Here is a 21,633-nt window from a genome sequence, read left to right on the forward strand (position 1 = left end):
GGGCGGTACATATTACGAAATCAGCAGAAAAACGCCCACTTCTAACAATGGTTATTTCAGGCACATGTTGTTGTAAGGCGCATTGGAAGAGAGGACTTACTTGCAGTTTTCTTACGTTACCTTTTATAGCGATATCAACTATATGGACACTCCAGGGGAGTTTTCGTCGCCGTCATCGTGCTGAGGTTCTGTATAAATAAATTACAACTGCGATAAGGTCCGATCGTGCCTGGAACGGTGTATGTTTGCTGTAAGTGCGACGGGAAGCCCGCCAGAACGAGCCGAGAGGCATAGTGGCTAGATGCGCGCACGATGTTGGAGGTCACGTGACAAATCGCTCGCACGGGGGGGGGGGGGGGGGTCAGCACGTGGTACCACTATCGAGCGCGAGCTATAAGGTGGGCAGGTGAGCGCGTCTTCTTCCCTAGCCCTGCCGTGCACCGCCGAGCCCTGGCTTGCAGGTAATATCCGATGGGCACAGGTGGGGCGATCCGAGATGGCTGGTGGTCGCATGTACAGTCACGTGATATACGACCTGCAACACCGGTGCCCGTGGTCAAAAGGGCTCCAAGACTGTACTGCTGCGCAGACACAGGGTAAGTTCCACACCTAAACACAGCTCCAATTAGTGGTATTCATTAGACCTCTATTTCCCATGTCAGAGCCGCCGCGCAGCCCTGGAGCCCCTTCGACCACGAACAAGGGTGTTGCAAGTCGCATTAGCAACACTTCAAAATTATGTAAAACGTCTCTGTCGCATCGTTGTACATAACCATTTTGTACACTGTATATATCAACACCATTTTATATAACGTGACAATTAGCGTCTGTGTAACTGTGTGTTGCGTGGGTCTATGTGGCTATGTGTTAGTGAGTGAGGACTCGGACACTTTGAAACCGTGCCGTGTATATACATAACTGCGAGTCGGCCTAGTTGGAACAGATTCATCTTAAAACTTTTTGTGCGTAAACAAACAGGGACGAAGAATAGGAGCAACACAAGCGCTCGCCCTTGTATAGTTTTAAGGTGTATATACAGTGCTTCGTACTTTGTATATGTGATCGTCCTGGTGGAATTGTGCCGTGATTGTGGCTCAGTGTTCGTATCGTCTCTTGTTGAATAAACTTTTTTCTAAACACAAGTCATATCGCACGCGACTGTACGTTGTCATTGCGCGCGCCTTGTGCCGTAGGTCGTGCGCTTTCGCAGTCGCGTTGAACGGAGAGGCAGAAGAGGCGGTCGCTCCACTCTCTTTCAGCTTTCCATCCCGACAACTTTGTCACAACGAGTGTTCGTGGTCACCGAGGGAAGGGGTGTTCATATTTGCCTGTGCGTGTGGGACGCTACATCTGTGAATTAATAAGCGAATTTTCGCTGCAATTAACACGGCTGATAAAGCTACGAATCTTACTTCGTGCGTGTGATCATTTGCCATCGCTATCAATACTTCGCCTTTCCGGCAGAAATAGGTCATTTTTTGGGCCCTCTTCGTTCGTTTTTTATGCTGGTCTTCTTCCATCGTAGCTCCACAAATAACGTGTACGATATTCCCTTGCAGTTTTATTAGCAACGCTGGACCAAATTTAGACAATAAAAAAATATATGCAGATCATATCCCCGATTTCTATCCATGTAAGCGAAGGTTTCTTAGTGTTGAAGAAGTGCGCATTGAAGCACAACACGTGGTATGTACACCCTTGCATTTTTTTTAACCAGAACGTGTGTACGTGAACCTCAAGACGCGGCAGCGGCCTTGTAGCGGCGAGGTACGGCGACTGTATCCACGGGCGCGCAAAGCGGCTTGCAGTTCCAATATATTCTGCTGCGCGAATAGCGCCGCTAGGGGGCCGTTGAGATGCCGTGCGGTCAACGATCACGCGTTCCGGTTAGAAAAGTTTGCAAGGGTTCACAAGGTACAAATCTCCTTATTTAAAGGTTACGTCATTTCCATAGTTTCCGGTTGTTTCTTTCACCTATGTATTCCGAGGTGGCGACATTCACAACTCGGAGAAAAGGGTCTTCTGTAGTACCTTTTATATATGCCTGATGGCGCCGAATGCATATTTCCGATTTGTTTGTAGTTCGGAGTACCTTTGTAGAGTTCCCTGCGAGACGCAACTGCTTTTGCTACTGCCGAAAGAAACGGTGTTGGCGATACCCGCAGGTTTACATCTCTCGCTACCATGCGCTGTAAACTGCGCGCGGGAATGAAGAACAAATGCAGCGCACAATCTTTAATCGAACTACGCAGCCGACAAGGATTGATTGCATATGTATGAGAGCTTTTAGCGTGCAGCATGGATACATGGTAAATGGCCGGAATTGGGCACTTACGATACGATAGAACACTGCATACCTTGTTGCACGTTTTCCAGGACATTCGGGAGCGCGGCATCTTGACGTCACTGTGCACATGCGCAGTCAATAGACGTTACATGAAGCATACTTTCCGAACTGCAGAATCTAACTCGGCAAAGAAAACAAAAGTATCCCTTTTTTATCGGTTTATGTTGATTGGCACCTCACGTTACAGAAATAAAAGGACGGCCGAAGTTCGTGTGTGAGAGCAACATAAAACAGACAGCACCGCGACTAAAAAGCTTGCACTGTGTTAGATGACGTATCGAACACAGTGCCAACTCAGTTCTTTGTTTACTACGGAATGAACGCTGTGTATGGAAACGTCCCATCACTTATGCGGTCTTGATGTGGAGGCCGAAATCCTACTGCTGATACGACCGACCTGCTTCTTGACGCGCTCGGAAGAACCAGACAGCTTCCGTAGGTACGGCATGATTGTCCGGATCTTTGCGGACACGTAATCGTAGTTGACCCGCAGAAGGCGATGTAGAGCCGTCACAGAGCGGTAAGCCTGTTCTTCACTGAGATCCCCCTGCAAAAACTGCGCGATGGCCGCGGACAGCCTCTCGGCAGCGTCGTCGAACAGCTCCCTCGTGGTGAGATTGAAGACGAGCGCGGCGCCGAACTCCCGCGCGATCAGCCGGTCGCTAAGGAGCCCGTGGACCACGGCGCGGACAGTGGCTTTAGCATTGCTGCCCACCCGGCCGCTGTTGTCTCGCCACTCGGTTATGTACAGCAGCCACTCGCAGCTGGCGTCGTGGCTGCACAGGTTACAGAGCAACTTGAGCACTTCGTCCTGCTCCTGGGGGGAAAGGTTCACGATTCGGTTGACGTAGTTCATGACGACGTGCTTCCTGCGGTCCTGGTGCAAGAGGAGGATGACGTCCTCAATTAGAGCCGCCGCCTGGAGCATGCGCAGTAGTGACAATCGCGCCGCGCACGTCGCGTCGCGCGACGTCAACAGTTTTTCTAGCAGGTCGAGCAGCTCTGGGCCGAGCTCCCAGGCGTCGTTGCCAGTGGCGACGAACTCGCAGAGCTTGCGCAGCTGTGACCGCTCGTTTTCGGTGGTTGCGGTTGTGTTCAGGTGTCCTTCGAGTTCCTTGAAAGCGGCGATGCCGTCGACCTGAGGGTAGAAGACGGGTTGTTCTACGCCGCTTTCATCCTCGTTCTCTTCACCCCTTCCTGCATCAGGACTAGTCTCTCGTGGCGCTCCACCGCGAGCCAAGCCGGGCTGCGGACGGCACCGGCGTTTTAGGGAGGGCGAAGTCTCCGTTCTTTCATGTGCTCCGTGTGGAGATCTCGGCCCCTCACTAGCCCTGCTCGAGGTGCACTCAAAGGAAGTCCCCGGAGTGCTACCAAGTGGCTTCAGCTCGTCGGAGGGTTCCAGGAACTCTGCCGGAATGGAACGGCCGGTCAAGCACAAGGCGACGTCTTGCGAGAAGTGGTTGCAGTTGAGGCGGAACAGGTCGTACGAGCTTGCCTTGTAGCTGGACTCTCCCAGTTTGCGAATGTACTCCAAGTAGGTGTCACGAGGTATCTCCGTGCGACCAAGGCTGATGACCTGGCTCGGTTTGCCGAGGACGGTCTTTTCCTGCAGTGGGCAGCTGCCGATGCCCGACGGGCCGTAGGAGCATTCCGTGCCGTGGACGACAATACTCGTCTGCCACATGCCGGCCTGATGCTTTCCGGGGAGAACGGGAGAGGGTTGTTTGACGGGTCCTTTGGACAGGTCGTACACGTAGAGCGTTACTTCGAAGCTGGACTCGGCGTAATCGCGCGATGCGCTTGCCATGTCGCCTAGACTTGTGGCCAGCTGAAGAAAGCTGGCAATTTCGTGGCTACTTCATTGCCTCGACGAAGTAAGCGCGGCAGGAGACGCCTGAATAAGCTGTCGTCTAATCTATAATAATCTATAATAAGAATAAGCTGACGAATAATCGTCTGCTACATCAGCCAGACGGCGTGACTTCAAGATGAGAAATGATTTATCATATAATGGTCCCACCACGCAACACGCTAGTGCTTTTTGCCTCGAGACAACATAAGCGACCAACCAGTGGTGAAGAAGCGCACGTTTTGGGCCGCATTATCATTATCTTGCGAATGGCAATTGACTCAGCCCTTCTTTGCTGTGTGAGAAGCGTTCAAATTTCGGCTTAAAAGCTGGCGTAAGTATCAGCGTAAGCATAAGCGTAAAATAACGGTAAAATACTGATAGCAATGCGCGCGTCACACGCGGACGTTCGCACGACGCAAGTGGCGGCACCGCCATTTCTCGTTCACTTCGTTACTTATAGTCTCACCACGGGATGACACCTGATTAAACTAGAAGCCACCGCCTTACGCGCATTTTTTTTTTTGCATAATTTAAGAAAAAACGCTTTGTCGTAGCTTCTACTGATGTTAAAGGTTGTTAATTTAAATTGCGATAAGAATAAGAATGGGCTGGGGTGCATTTGGCAGGCATTCTCAGATCATGAACAGCAGGTTGCCATTATCCCTCAAGAGAAAAGTGTATAACAGCTGTGTCTCACCAGTACTCACCTACGGGACAGAAACCTGGAGACTTAGAAAAATGTTCTACGTAAATTGAGGACGACGCAACGAGCTATGGAAAGAAGAATGATGGGTGTAAAGTTAAGAGATAAGAAGGGAGTAGATTGGGTGAGGGAACAAGCGCGAGTTAATGACATCTTAGTTGAAATCAAGAAAAAGAAATGGGCATGGGCTGGGAGAATGTAATGAGGAGGGAAAAAAACCGATGGTCATTAAGGGCTACGGACTGCATTGCAAGAGAAGGGAAGCGTAGCAGGGGGCGGCAGAAAGTTAGGTGGACGATGAGATTAAGAAGTTTGCAGGGACAACGTGGCCACAATTAGCACATGACCGGGGTGATTGGAGAAGTATGGGAGAGGCCTTTGCCCTGAAGTGGGCGTAGCCAGGCTGATGATGAAGTTGAAGAAGAACGCAGCACTCAAAAGTGCGAAAATTTGCAAGAAGCTCTCAATGGTAAATTAATGTTATTTCAGACGAACACTTCCGTTGAAGAAACGATGGCTTGGATTGAAACACTAATGCAAATAACACCCGAGAGCGGTGCGAACGATATGAGCACGAATCGCGAACAAAAAAATTTCATGGCCCCAAAGAATGGCGAAGATGAGGCGATACCCATGCCTCTCGGCCGCCCTTGGATGTGACCGTTCAGCAGAATATTGACACGTGTACTTATCTTTATCGGGCGACCACTTCTCACCGCCTAACAAATGTTATCGCAAAGCGCAGGACGCGCCTGCATGTAAAAGAAGTTTCTGGAATGCTACCGATGGTTCCGTCCACTGTCTTTCACCGCAACTTGTGTAATCTGATTGCATGTATGCGCGACGCGAATAGTGTAGAACTTTGTGGAAGACATGCGGGTCCCAACGATTAGTCTGGAACATTCGATGACTGCTGTATAAAAGCCGACGCGCTTGACCCGCTGGTCAGATTTTCGACGATCGCCGAGCGTGTTCGCCGCTATCGTAGTGCTATAAGTGTAGCCTGTTTTGTGGGCACAGGTTCGCCCAATAAAAGTTAGTCTTGTCGTTCACAGTATTGCTACTGTCTTATTCAACGTCACCACCACGTGACAATATTTCCCGCTGCTCGTCGCGCCACAGATTGGGGCGGCGAGTATCTGCAATGGTGGCTCAGCACAACGTCACTCAACGTCTACAAATGACGTTTACAAAATTGCCTAAATTACCTAAACACGTCGCATTCCTACAGCCAACGAACAAGATGACGTGGCGGCTGCCTCAGAACGCGACGAGCCATACTCGCCAAACTGCAGATGCATTGCAGGAGCTTTCGCGCGCTACCGCTTGCTTTCTTTTTAAAGCGCTAACTTCGTAATACAGCCCTAGGTGACGACCAAAGACCATACGAAAAAAAAAGAAGCTTTCTTTTAAAAAGTGTTCAGCTAGACGTCACGTTTTGTCACCTTGATGAAAGCGCAGAAACGCCTTTTGTAACGCTTTCGTTTCCTGGCGCAAATTTAAACGAAGAAAAAGAAAAGAAAGGAAAACGTCCTTTCGAGAGCCACTCCTTAAAGCTAAAACATGGCGGATAATGACGTCAGTGCAGCCGCCATGCGTGTCGAGAATACAGCCTCTTGCCGAGCAGCGGTGGCCCTTGCCGAACTCGCCAGACGTTACTGTGGGGCTGAGGTGCGTCGAACAGAGCGAACGACCAGCAGCGTGCAATATTGGACGGACATGCGAACTGCGGGGTTCTCGAAAAAAAAATTATGGGGTTTTACGTGCCAAAACCACTTTCTTTTTATGAGGCACGCCGTAGGGGAGGTCTCCGGAAATTTCGACCACCTGGGGTTCTTTAACGTGCACCTAAATCTAAGCACGCGGGTGTTTTCGCATTTGGCCCCTATCGAAATGCGGCCGCCGTGGCCGGGATTCGATCCCGCGACCTTGTGCTCAGCAGCTTAACACCATAGCCACTGAGCAACCACGGCGGGTTCGGGGTTCTCGAGGCCAGTCTAGCCGAAACGCCAAGGAGCTAGGAGACACGATGATACAATTCTGTCTGGAGCCCTAGTGTGCCATGAAAACGAAGGCTGGCTTGCATTCCTGTTGTAACCTTTACTAAATACTAAATCCCCAGCTGTAACGCCCTCGGGCAGGGCGGGGCCGTTATTAATGAAAGAAGGAAATTCGGCACGCACTTTAACAGGTTGGTCGCTTTTACTCGCGATAGTTAGTTTGTAACTCGAGTTGGTGGTGAATTCGACAAAATGACCACGCGGTGAGCACAAATGCACACTCATGCGTTCTTTCTTCAACCTGGCGCTGTGCCTCGCATCTTCAAACATAAGGCACCCTAACCTTGTAGAATGAAGAGGTTTTACTGGAAACTGGCGGACCCCTCCGCTGAGTGATCTATCACTGTAAACCGACTAGTACCCTTAAGGGTGCTTGCTGTCTACAAATCGCACAATTACTCCATTTTGGGTGTGTAAGGGCGTGGGCTGTAGATTAACTTGCATCCTTGAGAACCCTTCAGGCTGTAAATCGGTTTGCAGTGTATATGTCACCCTGGCCACTTCACTCCACTCGGCACTTTCTAAGCTTCCATCTCGTAACGGTGCACTCTCAGTGCCTGCTCGAAAGCACGGTTATGAAGACATGTTTGTGGATCAAATCCCCATCGCAGCGATCGCCGGGAACTACCACTGTTGAAGCACTGTGTCTACTGCAAGACAAACAAACAAACAAACAAACAAACAAACAAACAAACAAACAAACAAACAAACAAACAAACAAACAAACAAACAAACAAACAAACAAACAAACAAACAAACAAACAAACAAACAAACAAACAAACAAACAAACAAAACAAACAAACAAACAAACAAACAAACAAACAAGCTTTTCAATGAAACTTTACAAAGAGGGCGAAGAAGAAATCTGGAAAAGAATTTGACAACATCGTAAGGTAGGGCGTTCACTATTTATGCCTGAGCCAGCTGCCTTGAATCAACATACAGGAACAAGTATTTGCAACAGGCTAAAGCATGTGTTTACTGCACAAAAACAGTCTGGTCGCGCCTCGTCCCAGTGTCGTGGAATGCCGACACCAGCCCGAAGGCGTACAGGAGACGTCCACTTCGCAGAAATGCCGGAGTTCAAAGCTGACCGGGGAGGTAACTGGAAAGCGGCGGCGGGAGACTAGCTAGACACGATTCGAATACTAGTGGATAAAGGCGCAGCAGAAAGCTTCGGACAGGAATGACAAGTGGCGTAGGTAGTGTTACATGTTAAATCAATGACAAAATACTAAAGTTCAGTGGTTATACAGTAACGTATGGGTAACTCACGCAACCCAGGTAACAAGTTGTCGCCAACCCGATTTAATGGAGATGCACCTAGCGATAATGATCATCGCCATGGTCATCATGGTGCACACTGCGCAGTGGAGTCATGAGGAAGTTTCTTTTTGAAACCCGTTAGTGAATACAAGTGTAAAGATAAATGACGTGGTTTATTTCTCATAGGGTGTAGCACAGGGTGCAGCAGCTTTCCGCCACGTTTTCAGTATTTACTTATGGGACAAAACAAAAAGCGACGAAACTGGAAATCACAGACAGAACAGAAATCACAGAAATCAATATGTATTCTGGAGTTTTAATCGCCGGAACCACGGCATGATTATGAGGTGCAACGCAGTGAGGAGACTCCCGAATAGTTTCGACCACCTCATGTTCCTGAACGTGCAACCAATGCGCATGGTCGTTTATCCGTTTTGATTCCATTGAAACTTGGCTGCCGCCGCTGGCCTTTGATCCTGCGCACTCAGTCTTAGCCGCGCAACGTCTTAGCCACTACGACACTACGGCGGGAAAAGCATAGGCATAACGTTCAGAGACAGACGGTAGTATGAGAGCAAGGGTGATGTGGCAGTTGAGAGTGAGAGGAAAAGTAGATCGGGAAAGGAAATCGCAGAATGGTCACATGTGCTAATTTGTTTTTTCTAGGCACCACAATGATAGCAGCCGCAAGCTACCGTCTATTATTTTTAGTATCTTTGGTATAACATGTTGCAGGACCTCCGAGAATAGATGGCACCACGCATGAAGTCTCGAAGGCCCGCTTTTTGTCGCTTGGCTTTGTTTTTCCCCGCAAGATGGCAGCGAACGCCACTGAGGGCAAAAACTCAACCGCGGCGCGTTCCAGTATGAAGCGCGTAAGTGGAGCTGCTCTAATTTGCTCGTTACATTAATTTGTAATTGTTCTGCTAGAGGCGCTCAACGCGGCTAAATATTTGGTCTGTAAATGTACATATAATAACCAACAAACATAGTTAACATGGCGTCGTTTTACAAAATAAGCAGACCATTGTTTTATTGGACTTATGGTAATAACGTCAGTGCTTTATTACTTGAATAAAGGCTTTGAGACCTCACTGACGTGTATTAAGCAGCAGCCCACTGGTATGGATTGCAGTCCGTGCAGTTTATCGATTCGGATTGTATACGGCGGTAATATTTGCGAGCGGGGTTGTCGTCTCCTGCGAGCAGCATCACGAAGGCTCGTTTTAATTAGATATAATATCTCAGCCTGTTTATGCGTCCAACATTCGATAGCCACCACCAAGTCATATATTCCGTAGTCATGCTAGAGTACCGTACACACGATTACCGCCCCGAAAGCGGTAACGAAACGCCCAAAACCAGTGAGCGAGCCCCGCCACGAGCCCCGCCACGAGCCCCACCAGCCACTACCGCGGCAGCCATATTAGCCATATTGATCACAACGCAATGATGATGATGTTAGTTTTGATTTTATCATCGCCATCTCTCGGCCGTATACTTTAGTTCACAACGCCACCGCTACTCTTATTTCCGTTGCACTGTGGAAGGTACCGTTTCCCTTCTCTAAGTTTATATAGGTGTTCTGTGTCTGGACAAGCCCTCATGAGCACACAAGACCCATGAGCACGACGGATTTCGCCACAGTGGCGTCAATTTGCGGAGACAGCGTAATGTATAATCGTTGTTCCTTTCCCAAATGCCGACAGGTGGCGTGAGCGTTCTTCCAGAGGGGCAAGAGCTTGGTGGCGCAACCCATCGCCCCGTTCCAAAGGGGACGCTCATAACATCCGTCCATCCATCCATCGGTCACGGCCGAAAAGTAAAAGCAGGCCGAACATGTAATGAAGTGGTAGAAATCCATCAATGTCTGAGGCGCGGATGTCGTCTGTCTCCATTGTTATTCACACTTTATGTTAGGGGCCTAGAAAGACGACTTGAAAACAGTGAATTAGGGTTTGATTTATCCTACATGCCGAATGGACAAATAGTGCTACAGAAGGTACCGGACTCATGTGAGCGGACGACACAGTGCTACTAGTGGACAATGCAAGATATTTACAGACACTTGTGAATATGTGTGGCAACGCAGCGACAAATCTAGCCACCCTAGTTTAGCACAGAGAAATCGGGAATTATCATCTTCAATGAAGAGACGAGTAATCATGTGGTGTCAATTCAACAGCAAGTCGTATACCCATAGTAAAGCAATATAAATACCTCGGCGTATACATAAACGAAGCAAAGACTTACTCAAGCACCCACCAAGGTAATATGAAAATATAAGGGAAGCGGAATGCAGCAGTAATAAAACATAGAGCGCTTTCGGGTCACAATAAATATGAGGTGGTGCGTGGAATCTGAAAAGAAGCAATGGCGCCAGCGCTAATGTTTACAAGTGCCATTCTGTGCCTAAAGTCGGATCTGTTGTTAGCGTTGGAACTTAACCAATGATTGGTACGCCTCATGGCGTTGGAATCCCACGGTAAAACTACAAATGAGGCAGAGCTGAGCGACATGGTTTGGGCTTCTCGAAGTCAGAGAAGCGCAGAGCAAAATTAGTTTTCGAAGAAAGAGTCAGGAACATGAATCAAAAGAAATTGGTGGATAAAGTGCACAAGTATCTGTACCTGAAAAGCGGGGACACAGAATGGGGAAAGAAGCCAATAAAGTTGGTAACCAAGTACAGGGTAATGGAAGGTGTAAATAGACAACCAAGAGTCATCAAAAAGAAAGTGAGAGGAACAGGGATAGAGATTTGGATGCAACGAATGAGAACAAGGGAACAATAAATAGCACTGAGATTTACAAGAATGAGAAGAATGAAATTAGAATGGAAAATCTGTACGATAACACAAAGGGCTTGCTATGTTTGAGGCTCGAGCAGGTTGCCTAAGGACAAAAACATACCGGATCAAGTATTCGCAACAGGATGAGGCACGTGCCTTCTGTAGCAAAGCCCCTGAGAAGATTCAGCACATTTTAAAGGAATGCCAAGATATCTGTCCAGTTGGAACCGTTGGGAACGTCCACTTTCCAGAATCACTGGGATCGAAAGCGAGATGGAAGCAACAACTGGTGAATTAGTTGAGATAAACAAGATACACTTAGGGTATGTTGATGGAAAGAAAGCAGGGAAGAGCTCGATGGAGGCGGGTTCGTTACATGAATACGATTTAATGAAGAGAGAGAAGACGAAGTAGAGATAAGTAAAATCCTAGACTAATAAGCATGATTAAGCGTACCTGATTAGTTCAAGCAGGCTAAGTGACTATTTTTTCACCGTCCCATTTCGAGAGAGATGCCAACAGATCCTCATCGTCGTCTTCATTATCATAATAATCGGAGGGAGACATCGTCAAGCGCCAGAAGCGACGTTTCTTTCGTGAAAGGAATTTTACAGCGACAGCCATCAGAATTATGAGAAGATAATTTCTATATTCTGGAAGTTAATGAAATTAAAAACAGCATAGATGATGTTCTAAACATTGCGACCATGAAGCGTTTTCGGGTCCTGCAGTCGCTTTTCTCGCTCGCCGCAAGGCTTTGAGATCGGTTCTTGTTGCTCAGGGGTAGCCGCAGCTGATGCGCGGATTTCGACACCCCCTATTGATGCGGGTATTCCTGAAATATCAGGAAGATGGTCACTTCTAAGAACAGTTATTTTATATCGATATTCTTGCTGTCAGTCACATTGAACGAAAGATTTACTTGCAGTGTATTTACGCTTAGGTTTTCTGGCTCGCGTTTACGCTTGCCTATAGCCTTCGTCTGTCATGGCTTCCCAAATAGCGCCTCTGGTATTCATTCGCGATTTTATTAGCCTTGCAGAAGCAAATATTCACAAAGAAAAAAAATTCGCGTGTTTATTAGTAGTCGTCTGCTCGGCGGCATCGTCAAAGAAGGGGTTCCACCCGCTGTAGGCACCGCACTAGGCTGTGCGCCAAAGTGTTACCCGCTCTATGCACGGAAGCCACTGCCATCATGTCCATCTTGCAGGTGTCGCCTGCAAAATGGTTACGCGGTTAGACGCGTGACGACGCGTGATGACGCGTGATGACGAGCGAAGGCGCGTGATTGACACTGTCATGTGGTTACCGCCCATATGGTGGGATATGGTATGTGGGCATTTCATCCCATAGGCACGCACTAAACTGGGTACAACGGCGCAACGTTCTTAGACACAGTGCCGGGCGCGTACTGCGTTGTCGGGTAGCCATGGTGTTGAGGTGTACACGGTTGTCCAGAGTAACCTTGCTGCGCTCCGTACGCGTTTGGCGCCGGATACTGCCACGGGGTAGCCAGTGGCACGGCCGCGGAAGAGGAGTAGACTACAGGGGTTCCCGTTGCATACTGCGCGGCTTGCGGCCAGCCTGGATCGGAGACGCCGGGGTAGCCAGTGTTCGCGCCCTGAAAAGAAAAAGACGAAATATGTACTAATTTTTCAAATTACCGTTGCTGAAACTAGTCTTCGGATTATCAAGGACGCACAACAGGGCTGCCATGTTGTAGGCGTCACCCTTTTGAAAAGGTGCAGAAGTATTCAAGAAAATGCCCCTAGCAGATATAACATTTCTCTATCTTCAGAGAGATTACACTGAAAGACGGATAATACTCCAGCGAAACCTCGCAATGTCCATTTAGGTAATTATACTAACCATGCTCCTTTCTCAATTGTTAGGTTAAGAACGCATTCAGCTACGGTCAATTCAAGTTGGACAATGATAAATTCATGTACACTTAGCAGAGTTAGAGCTTCAGTTTCACAGCCGAAACGTGTTAGGGAATACATTGGCGTTCCACTTGATTGGCGCAATGAAGGCATATTATGAATGCATTAACTTCACCAATTGTGAAACACCGTTTCCAGTACTTCATGCCTTTCTTTTTAAAGTTTCGGGTGTGTATATATCGGAGAATGGCCCTGATAGATTATATATATATCGCGCTTACTTTTCGTGCCAGGAAGCCACGCGCGTGATTACATGGCTGTGTGGACATGACGTCATTACCGCTAAACAGTCGGCCTCGGGAGATATAGATGATGCATGAAGAATAAAAATGCATATGAAAGGTCACTAACGTTAACTAAGGTTTCCTCGGAACGGCTGCTTTAAGCAGTTGCCGAGAGGTGGCGACAGAAGTTCGCGTTAGCGCCGCTTTGGCATCAGCTAGCTCTCCTAAAGAAGAAGGCAAGTCCGTATTTTTATTTTCTTAAACTACAGGCGAGTTACTCTGACAAACGTTATATTGTATGATCCGTACCATAAAATGCGATCTTTTGCAAAGTATCAGTATAGACACGCGCGCATGCGCAAAGAACACACGCTGATCTGTAGCAAACAAAGGCACTTGCGCAGACACGGTACGCGATCAGCGCAATGGCGTATACAAGCCACTCGAACACTTAATGTATACGCAGTGCTGCGTTTACGTGTAGAACTGCATTGCTCGTGTGGTTCGTGCCCTTTCTGGGCATATACTGCCACACGCACACACACGCACACACACACACACACACACACACACACACACACACACACACACACACGCGCGCGCGCGCGCGCGCGCGGCCATAACTAGACAAATCGTTCGCGGGAACCTTACCGGCACGTTACCGTTCCTTCGCGGCCAGATTCCGCGGCGTCGAAGGATGCTCGCCACGTAGAGGCCGACCAGGCAGGACACGATGATCAGCGCGACGACGCAGACCACCACCAGTGCACGCGACAGCCCCATAGACACGGAACCCACGACGGGCACGCACAAGACGAGTACGCTCGTCGCACTTATAGCGCGCGCGCGAATTCGTCGAGCGAAGGCCTATATAAGGACCGTTACCTCAGGCCGGTGCTTTTCGTTCGCCACACCATCGGCCACACCGTGGGCCGGTCGCGTTGCGTGCGACGGGTTTCTCTTCGCGCCAGGACGCGTACGCGCACCGTTTCCGCACAATCACACACGCAGCGACTGAACGGCGCGACAGCCGACGTCGGAAAAAACACGGTAGGCTACGCAGCGTGCGGCGGGTTTCAATGCCGACCTTGGCAGCCAAAGCAGACAACAGCTGTGGGCGTCCCGCGCGCGTGCACGCACCCGTGGCAGCGGTGGCGAAGAGAGGAGGGACGGGAGGGGGGGACGTAGCAGTGTCGAATCCCGGGCGGTGACACATCAGCGTCAGTGGGCTGAGGACGTGAGCGTACGGTGAGTCGCTTGGGATGTGTAAACCGACGCGTGTTGACGGAACACTGATCACGCGCGCGCCGCTTCAACGAGCGCGTTATATCCCCTTCAGTCACGAATTGCGATCGACTGTCGATAGATGTGTAAAATTTACATGATTTTGTGCCAAGATGCCGGAGACTCCATAGAAGTCGAGTCAAGGTGGGATGAGAATAATTTTGTGCTTTTCATAGAGACCCATCGTAACTACATAGTAATTTCATTTATTCATTTATTGTACAGTCAGTCAGTCACGTTATGTTTCTTCCTTAAAGATATTGAATCACCCGCTCGAATTACGTGCACGTGTTAATTATTGGCTGCAAGCATTACAACAAGGGAAAACATATTTCGCAATTAGTGCCGAAACGCCCCACTTTAAACGTCCCGTCAAACACAGTAGTGCCTTCACTAAAGCGGTCGTCTGTATAGTGGTACCTTTCCCTCAGAAGTGAAATATGTGTGCTTTAGGAAACCAGAACGTTTAATTCACCCAAAGCTTTATGGTCGTCGTCTATTACTCGCAACCGTTGGACAGTAATGACAAAAATAAGTAACGTCCATAAAAGCGTACCCCGTGACTGAAGGGGACATACATTGTGTATGCGTACAACAGACACCGGTTTACGAAAGCGTGGCATTGCTTTTGTGTCGCGTGGCCGCCTTCGTTTCTTGCGCTGTTCCCACGCGCACTGTGATGGAGCGAATAGGCCAACGTGGCACCCTTTGACGATTTAAGACGAAGCATTTTTTTAGCTCTGGCTCAACTTCTCTTTTTCCTGTCTGAAACACATGTACAACGCCGAAATGCTCCCCAGCGCTGGACAATCGCTGAATCCGCTTGGAAGCTGAATCGCTTGCCGCTTGGATGCGGCATTTGAGAGAGAAAGGCACATTCTTGCAAACCGACGCGGTGGCTTAGCGGCTATGGTGTTGCTCAGCTAAGCGCGAGGTCACAGGATCGAATCACGGCCTCGCATTTTGATGGGGGCGAAATGCGAATACGCCCGTGCCCCGTGCATTAGGGGGCACGTTAAAGATCCCCTGGTTGTGAAAAATTGATCCGGAGACCCTCACTACGGCGTGCCTTATAATCAAATGGTGTTTTTGGCACGTAGAACCCCATAAAGAAAAAGAAGACAAGTTGTTGCATATATAGAAAAGAAATCTTGATTTGGAATGACGAATTAAACAAATAAAACCACACTGATTAAAATTGGAAATTAAAGAATAAGTGCAAAGAGTTAACAAACGATACTTCCCCGGGAACAAATATTGCACTACTGTAAAATTTACTGTCAGAACACATTAAATAAATAGACAAGGTTGATATGTAAGTTCGTGGCATAGGAGAAATTGTGGCAGTGTTTTGTAGGACATTGCGAAAGTCTTACAAGTTATCGGTATATTTCAGAGCGGTGTCAAATTATATATCTTCGTCAGCGTTAGATGTATTATTAGGTGTAGTTTATAGAATTGTGATATCGTTTCTTTTTAATTGTCGAGACGCACAGTTGCAAACTGGATAGTTTAGTTTCCTGAAATACTGCAACTTTCAAGAATTTTTCTAACAAATTGATGGTATAGCTTGAGAATCTTCTTCCTACAGTCCCTAGATTTTAACGTTTTTCTTTAAATGCAACAAACATCATCAAGATATATGCAATGGCTACCGAGAGAAACGGTATCTTTGATTTCATATATCGTAAAAACCGAAATAAACCGGAAGTCGGACTGGAATATAGCTAGACCGCCCTCCTTCCCTACCGCCAAACCTTAATTTATGAAACAAACAAAAAAAATACCAAAAGAAGTCCGGTATAGAGTGGTAAAAAATTATCGGTATCTATGACGGGGGTCGAATGTATGCCGAGTTTTTCTTTTATTCTACCTATATCCTAGTTTTTACGGTATTAACGTAGGAGCTGTTAGGTGTGCATTATGACATATATTAATAAACCATCTAATTAATTAATTTGATTACCTCAAACGCTCCCAGACAAAGGGCATTACCTGAGGTGTACATTCACAACTGGTATATACATTCAGAACGAGTGAACCCATTCACAAATACAATCGATGATATTCCCGAAAGCTGCAGAATGGGATTGCAACACGACGTAGGGCGGCAGGTCGTTTGCTGTTTGTACGAAGGATCTGAGATGGGCAGAAGTGCGAGTGCACTGGAACGGTATTGGAGTGTGCGGGGCTGTAAGACAGTGTTTCGCGGTATGTGTTGTCATTTGCCCAGCGACCATTGCTTACTATGTATAATGTAAGAGAAAGAAATGTTTCTCTTATTCCTTCTCCTTCTATCTGCCTTCTAATTTAGTACCTGCTAACCTACGACTGCGTGTGTGTTTTGTGAACCTAAGGAAGCTGTTTTGCATTCTCGGGCGAAATAAATATTCGTCTTCTTCCCTCCCTTAATTTAGGTGCTGCACGGACTAGGTGGTGATCAATGAGGTTGGACGAAGCCCCAGTTGTCCTCACTTTTTATGGTGGCGTGGGCGTTTTTTCCCTAGTGCTCCGCATTATCAAGATTATTCCTCATCGTTTTTCGTCAGCGCTATGTTTTACTGAGGTTCACTTGCACGTAGTGCTTCTTTTATTATTATTGTGGCTTCGTCTGCTCTTCTATATGTAAGCATGACTATGTTGTCTCACACGATTGTTTTTTTCGATCATGCACCGCAATTTCTCGTTCTTGTTGCTCTGTGGTCGGGAACATTTGCGGGGGTAATTATTGTGTTTTTCTATCGCAATGCTGTGTAGTGAGTGCGCTTGTTTTGGATCACTCCTGCATTGGCCACCAAGAGGCAGCCACCAGAACTAACTAACTAACTAACTAACTAACTAACTAACTAACTAACTAACTAACTAACTAACTAACTAACTAACTAACTAACTAACTAACTAACTAACTAACTAACTAACTAACTAACTAACTAACTAACTAACTAACTAACTAACTAACTAATAAGAAGGGTGTCGACCATCATGAGTCTGTTGACTGGATGCTTGAAGAAGCTCAACCGCAGGAAGATTCCTTCAATGAGTGCTGAAAGTTTACGCCTTCATTATTTTATTTCTACATTGGGCCGCACCATAGTAGTTGTCCATACGTATGCCATGCTGCTCCAGAAAACAGGGTTGACACATGAAATATATTCTTACACGACCGCCCTCAAAAAGAAAAGAAGAAAAGGAAAGAAAGAAAGAAAAAAAAACGAAGTGCTATAGAAAGAGACGCCATGGCCACGCGTCCAGGGTTCAATTTTTATCACTCCCGACAAGTGGGAGCGTCCGAGATCCGCTCCACATTTCCGAGGTCTGCGAGGCCTTCGGTTCGCCTTTCACACGACCGGAATCAGTTGTGCGGCGGCGTCGGCGGGCTCTCCGTGGCTGTCTACATCTGGCAGTACGCCGGAGCCACCGCACCGAGTGGTGCACGACCGCTTACCGGGCCGAGCTGCTGCATGAAGCGGTCCGGGGCGACGCCCTGCTGGACGACCACGGTGCGAATGTCCTGCGTAGTGCCGTGAGAGAGAGAAAGAGATGGAGAGAGAGAGGAAGGACACGAGAAAATCAGGGAGGTTAATCAGAAATAGTTCTGGGTGACTACCCGGTGCGGGAGGAAGTGGCATGGGGATAAAACGAGAAAGATAGTGGAAGGGGAGCGAGAGAGATAAAAGAAGCAGAAGAAGAAAAGAGACGAACGCAAACAAAGTAACTGCGTACGCTAGAGAGCGCTAGCAGACGGCGCTCTTAAAGCATATAATAAGTACCCTTAGAAGCTGAGCAACCTGAGTAGTGCGAAGAAAGCCTTCGGCACGGTGTTTCTTTGGGAGCCCTGGGCCTAGAACAATTAGTTTTGATAATGGTCGATGTTGCGGCTCGTGGTGGCGTCAGGAAAAGGAATACACCAAGGCCATCGACGAATACGTCCAATAGTAGGAATGAAGGAAACCCGCCGTGGTTGCTCAGTGGCTACGGTGTTAGGCTGCTGAGCACTACGTCGCGGGTTCGAATCCCGGCCACGGTGGCCTCATTTCGATGGGGGCGGAATGCGAAAAAACCCGTGTGCCTAGATTTAGGTGCACGTAACCCCAGGTGGTCGAAATTTGTGGAGTCCTCCACTACGGCATGCCTCATAATTTAATTTCTAGGAATGAAGAAAAAAAGGGTTTATTTAACGTTAGCTACACGGCTCCAGTTACGGAAGCCCACTCCATGCAGGAGCAGGTTAAACGTCCGAGTTTACATCAGGACACATCGGCCTCCCTGCACCAAAAGTCTCCGCTTTTAATGCCGTCATCTTCCCTAGGCGAATAGACTAGGGAATCTGATGACTGTATATCGCAGCCAATCGCAATCGTTGAATCGGTTGCGATACCACGCTATCGCAAAGTTCCGCCGCCTCCCCCTCTCCGAAGCCTCCGCTCACCCGAAGCATAGAATAGGGGACAGGATAGCAATCTGGGAATCCACGGCCGGCGTCGTTCTTCGGTAGCATGGGAAGTTGGCCCTTTTCATCATTAGTTCAGGCTGTCAGGCTGTGGTGGAGTGGGTGCCTTTTGTGGACCCCTCAGCAGCGGGTGTCAACACTGCGTTGACTTCTTCGTAGGCGCCGATGGATAGGTGGGGTTTGCCTCGTGACAAACGTCTAATTAACGCCTTTGTGGGGTTGAGACGTAACAACGATTCTCTGGTCGGTCCAGCAACAGTGCAGACCACTTGCACCTCTGCGTGGTAGCGCGGGCAGACACAGATAATGTATGTGGGCGTCTCGTCTTGCCGCTGCCATGTGTCGCACTAACTCCTATATGTGTCCTCCTCGTTGAAATGGCGGACAGCCCCACGTGCCGTGGCAAGTAGTGGGGCACACTTGCCGGGCTGTATGCAATCAGATTTTAACGTGACAGAGTTAAGGACCCCGCGTTGCAGAAAATACGGTGTCGGCGTCCGGCGTCCGCGTCCCCGTGAGCAAATGTTCCAGTACATATTAGGCACATGTCTATGCCACACCTTGATATATGACATGCGGTATATGCGGGTTATATTGCCACAACATTCTATTCCTAAAGTTGCTCATATGTTGGCTTACATTCTCGACAAAAGTTATTCATCGGAATTATGAGAATGACAGGCCACAAACAAATGTCATGAAACAAGACACCGACAGCGCCGGACTTTTATGTTAAGTCTTCACAGAATGAAATATTAAAAGTGCGAAACAAAAAAAAATAAACCCGGAAATGATTTCATTTATTTGGCTCGGCTGTGCACCCCCTCCGGGCTCGGCCCATGCAAGAGGCCGCGTTTCACCGACACCAGATTTTCTGCGACACAGATTCCTTAACGCTCTCGCGTTAAAATCGGTATATAATTGCAGCATACTTGTTTAAATATATCGTGTCCGAAAGCGAACACCATATTGTATCTATTCCGTAACAAAGTATTATTGTGCGTTCCGTTTTGTCGCACAGAACATGGACTTAACGTCGTGTACTTACGTTGTTGCTAAACAAACGAATCTCGCCAGTATTTGAGTTGAAAAACGTAGCATACGCGGTACTCAAGAAGACTTCTTGATGTAATTACATTTTTCGTCACTACGTATTTCTGCTGGGTCTTCTGTGTTCTACCGTGATGTTGTCCATCTTGCATTACGCTGTTTTAAGATGCGAAGTTGTTTTTAGAATTTTAATCAGTTCTGTTGTGTCTTTGTTGTATTCTTGGTGCAATCATTGTTGTGTGCCTTGTTTATAAGGGGCTGGTACGTCCTCAAGTGAAATAGTTTTGAACGTATCGCCCGAGCACGCACACATTGTAAAGATGCAAATAAACAGAGCTTGAACCGTGACATGTCACGTGGTGAAGGTCCTTTATTCCCCCAATCCTCGCTTCCCATATTTAATGGATAGGCTTAGAAATTATAGGCTGGCTATTTGCCCTTGTCTTTACCTCTCTTTTTCGTTCATCCGGAGCGCGGTTTTGTGGTCCCCAATTTTAATTTTCTCCTCTCTTACATCATGGTGTCTGGCCAACATTCTCTGATGTAGGGGACGGAGACTAAGCCGGGCCCGTAGGCCTGTGCCCTTACAGAAAATTTCGTTGTAATTACTACATAGTTGTCACAGAATTTCTTACTTTGGTATGTGCGCAGTTGATAAATGTAAGTTTACTACCATTATCGATTAAACAGGGTCTAAACTACCAATTTTAAACGCAAATGGCACCGCCGATTACAAAGTTTCTAGCCTGTAACGAATCTATCGGACCCAGTCTGTCATATTCTGGACAGCCAAATGCAAATGTTTATGAAGATTATTAATAAAATATTCGCGTAACGGAAGCCGTAATCTTATTTGCTGATATAAGGAAGGAACTAAAGAGTGGAGAAGGAAAGGCAGGGAGGTTAACCAGTTTAGCTCAACCGGTTCGCTACCCTTCACATGGGAGCGGGAGGGGGGGATGAAAGATGGCGAGGAGATATAAAATGGTTCTAAGGGGTATAGGTAACGGCTAGGGTCCGAAATATCAGGCTCTGAAGAAATCGGCCTGCGTCTGCATCTGCATTCTGCTGAAACCAGTTTTGAAGAAAGCCGGATGCAAATTTAAGGTTCGTAAGATTCCTAATATCCCTAGGACAAACGTAAACATACTCCGAAATTCGAGAAGTTTACTATAATATCGTAGATGTTTGGAAGATGCGCCAGTGGAAAACTTAAAGGAGTGCTGACACGAAATTCTTGCCTTTTCATTGACCTCGAGAGATCAGGAAAAAAAAAAAAAAATGCCATGACCTCCCGACACATACACATCTTAAGAAGCGAAACCAAAACCGGTTCGTAGAAAAGCTACTGCAGTAAACTATTTAGGGCGCTCCGAGGCTTACCAGTGTGTTTTCTGGCGTTTCGAGGTCAATGACCTCCATTTAACGCTAGAAGTCCAAAATGTCATGCGAGCTTTTTTCCTTTAGGAAGAACACGTCCCAGCGTTAGCTGGTGCACGCCGGTAAATAACCAGATTGTTGCGCGAAACCGAAGACTACAAAAAATTGGAATCCGCACGCGGACGGGACAGGCGCCGTCCCGTCCATGTGTGTATTCCCCTTGTGGTCGTCTGCTTCGTGCTAAAACCTAGCCACTTACCCGGTAGTAGACGTGGCGCAGCGCC

General features: G+C 47.7%; 1 protein-coding gene and 1 long non-coding RNA gene across 2 annotated transcripts; both read right to left on the bottom strand.

The window, feature by feature from the left end:
* Positions 1–2,223: 2,223 nt before the first annotated feature.
* Positions 2,224–4,639, bottom strand: LOC126518045 (uncharacterized). Its single transcript, XM_050167902.3, has one exon. The coding sequence runs from the start codon at positions 4,152–4,154 to the stop codon at positions 2,691–2,693; it is 1,464 nt and encodes a 487-aa protein (XP_050023859.2). The 5' UTR covers positions 4,155–4,639; the 3' UTR covers positions 2,224–2,690.
* A 3,744-nt stretch (positions 4,640–8,383) lies between these two features.
* LOC126518050 (uncharacterized) lies at positions 8,384–14,333 on the bottom strand. Its single transcript, XR_007596338.3, has 2 exons — positions 13,837–14,333; positions 8,384–12,639 (listed from the first exon to the last, which is right to left on the bottom strand). It is a non-coding gene; the product is annotated as an uncharacterized lncRNA (long non-coding RNA).
* Positions 14,334–21,633: the final 7,300 nt, after the last annotated feature.

This window comes from Dermacentor andersoni, chromosome 11 (assembly GCF_023375885.2).
Source record: "Dermacentor andersoni chromosome 11, qqDerAnde1_hic_scaffold, whole genome shotgun sequence".
In the NCBI taxonomy this organism is placed as follows: domain Eukaryota; kingdom Metazoa; phylum Arthropoda; class Arachnida; order Ixodida; family Ixodidae; genus Dermacentor; species Dermacentor andersoni.

Excerpts from the sequence above, each read along its gene's own strand:
- LOC126518045 (XM_050167902.3), bottom strand. The coding sequence starts at position 4,154 with ATGGCAAGCGCATCGCGCGATTACGCCGAGTCCAGCTTCGAAGTAACG.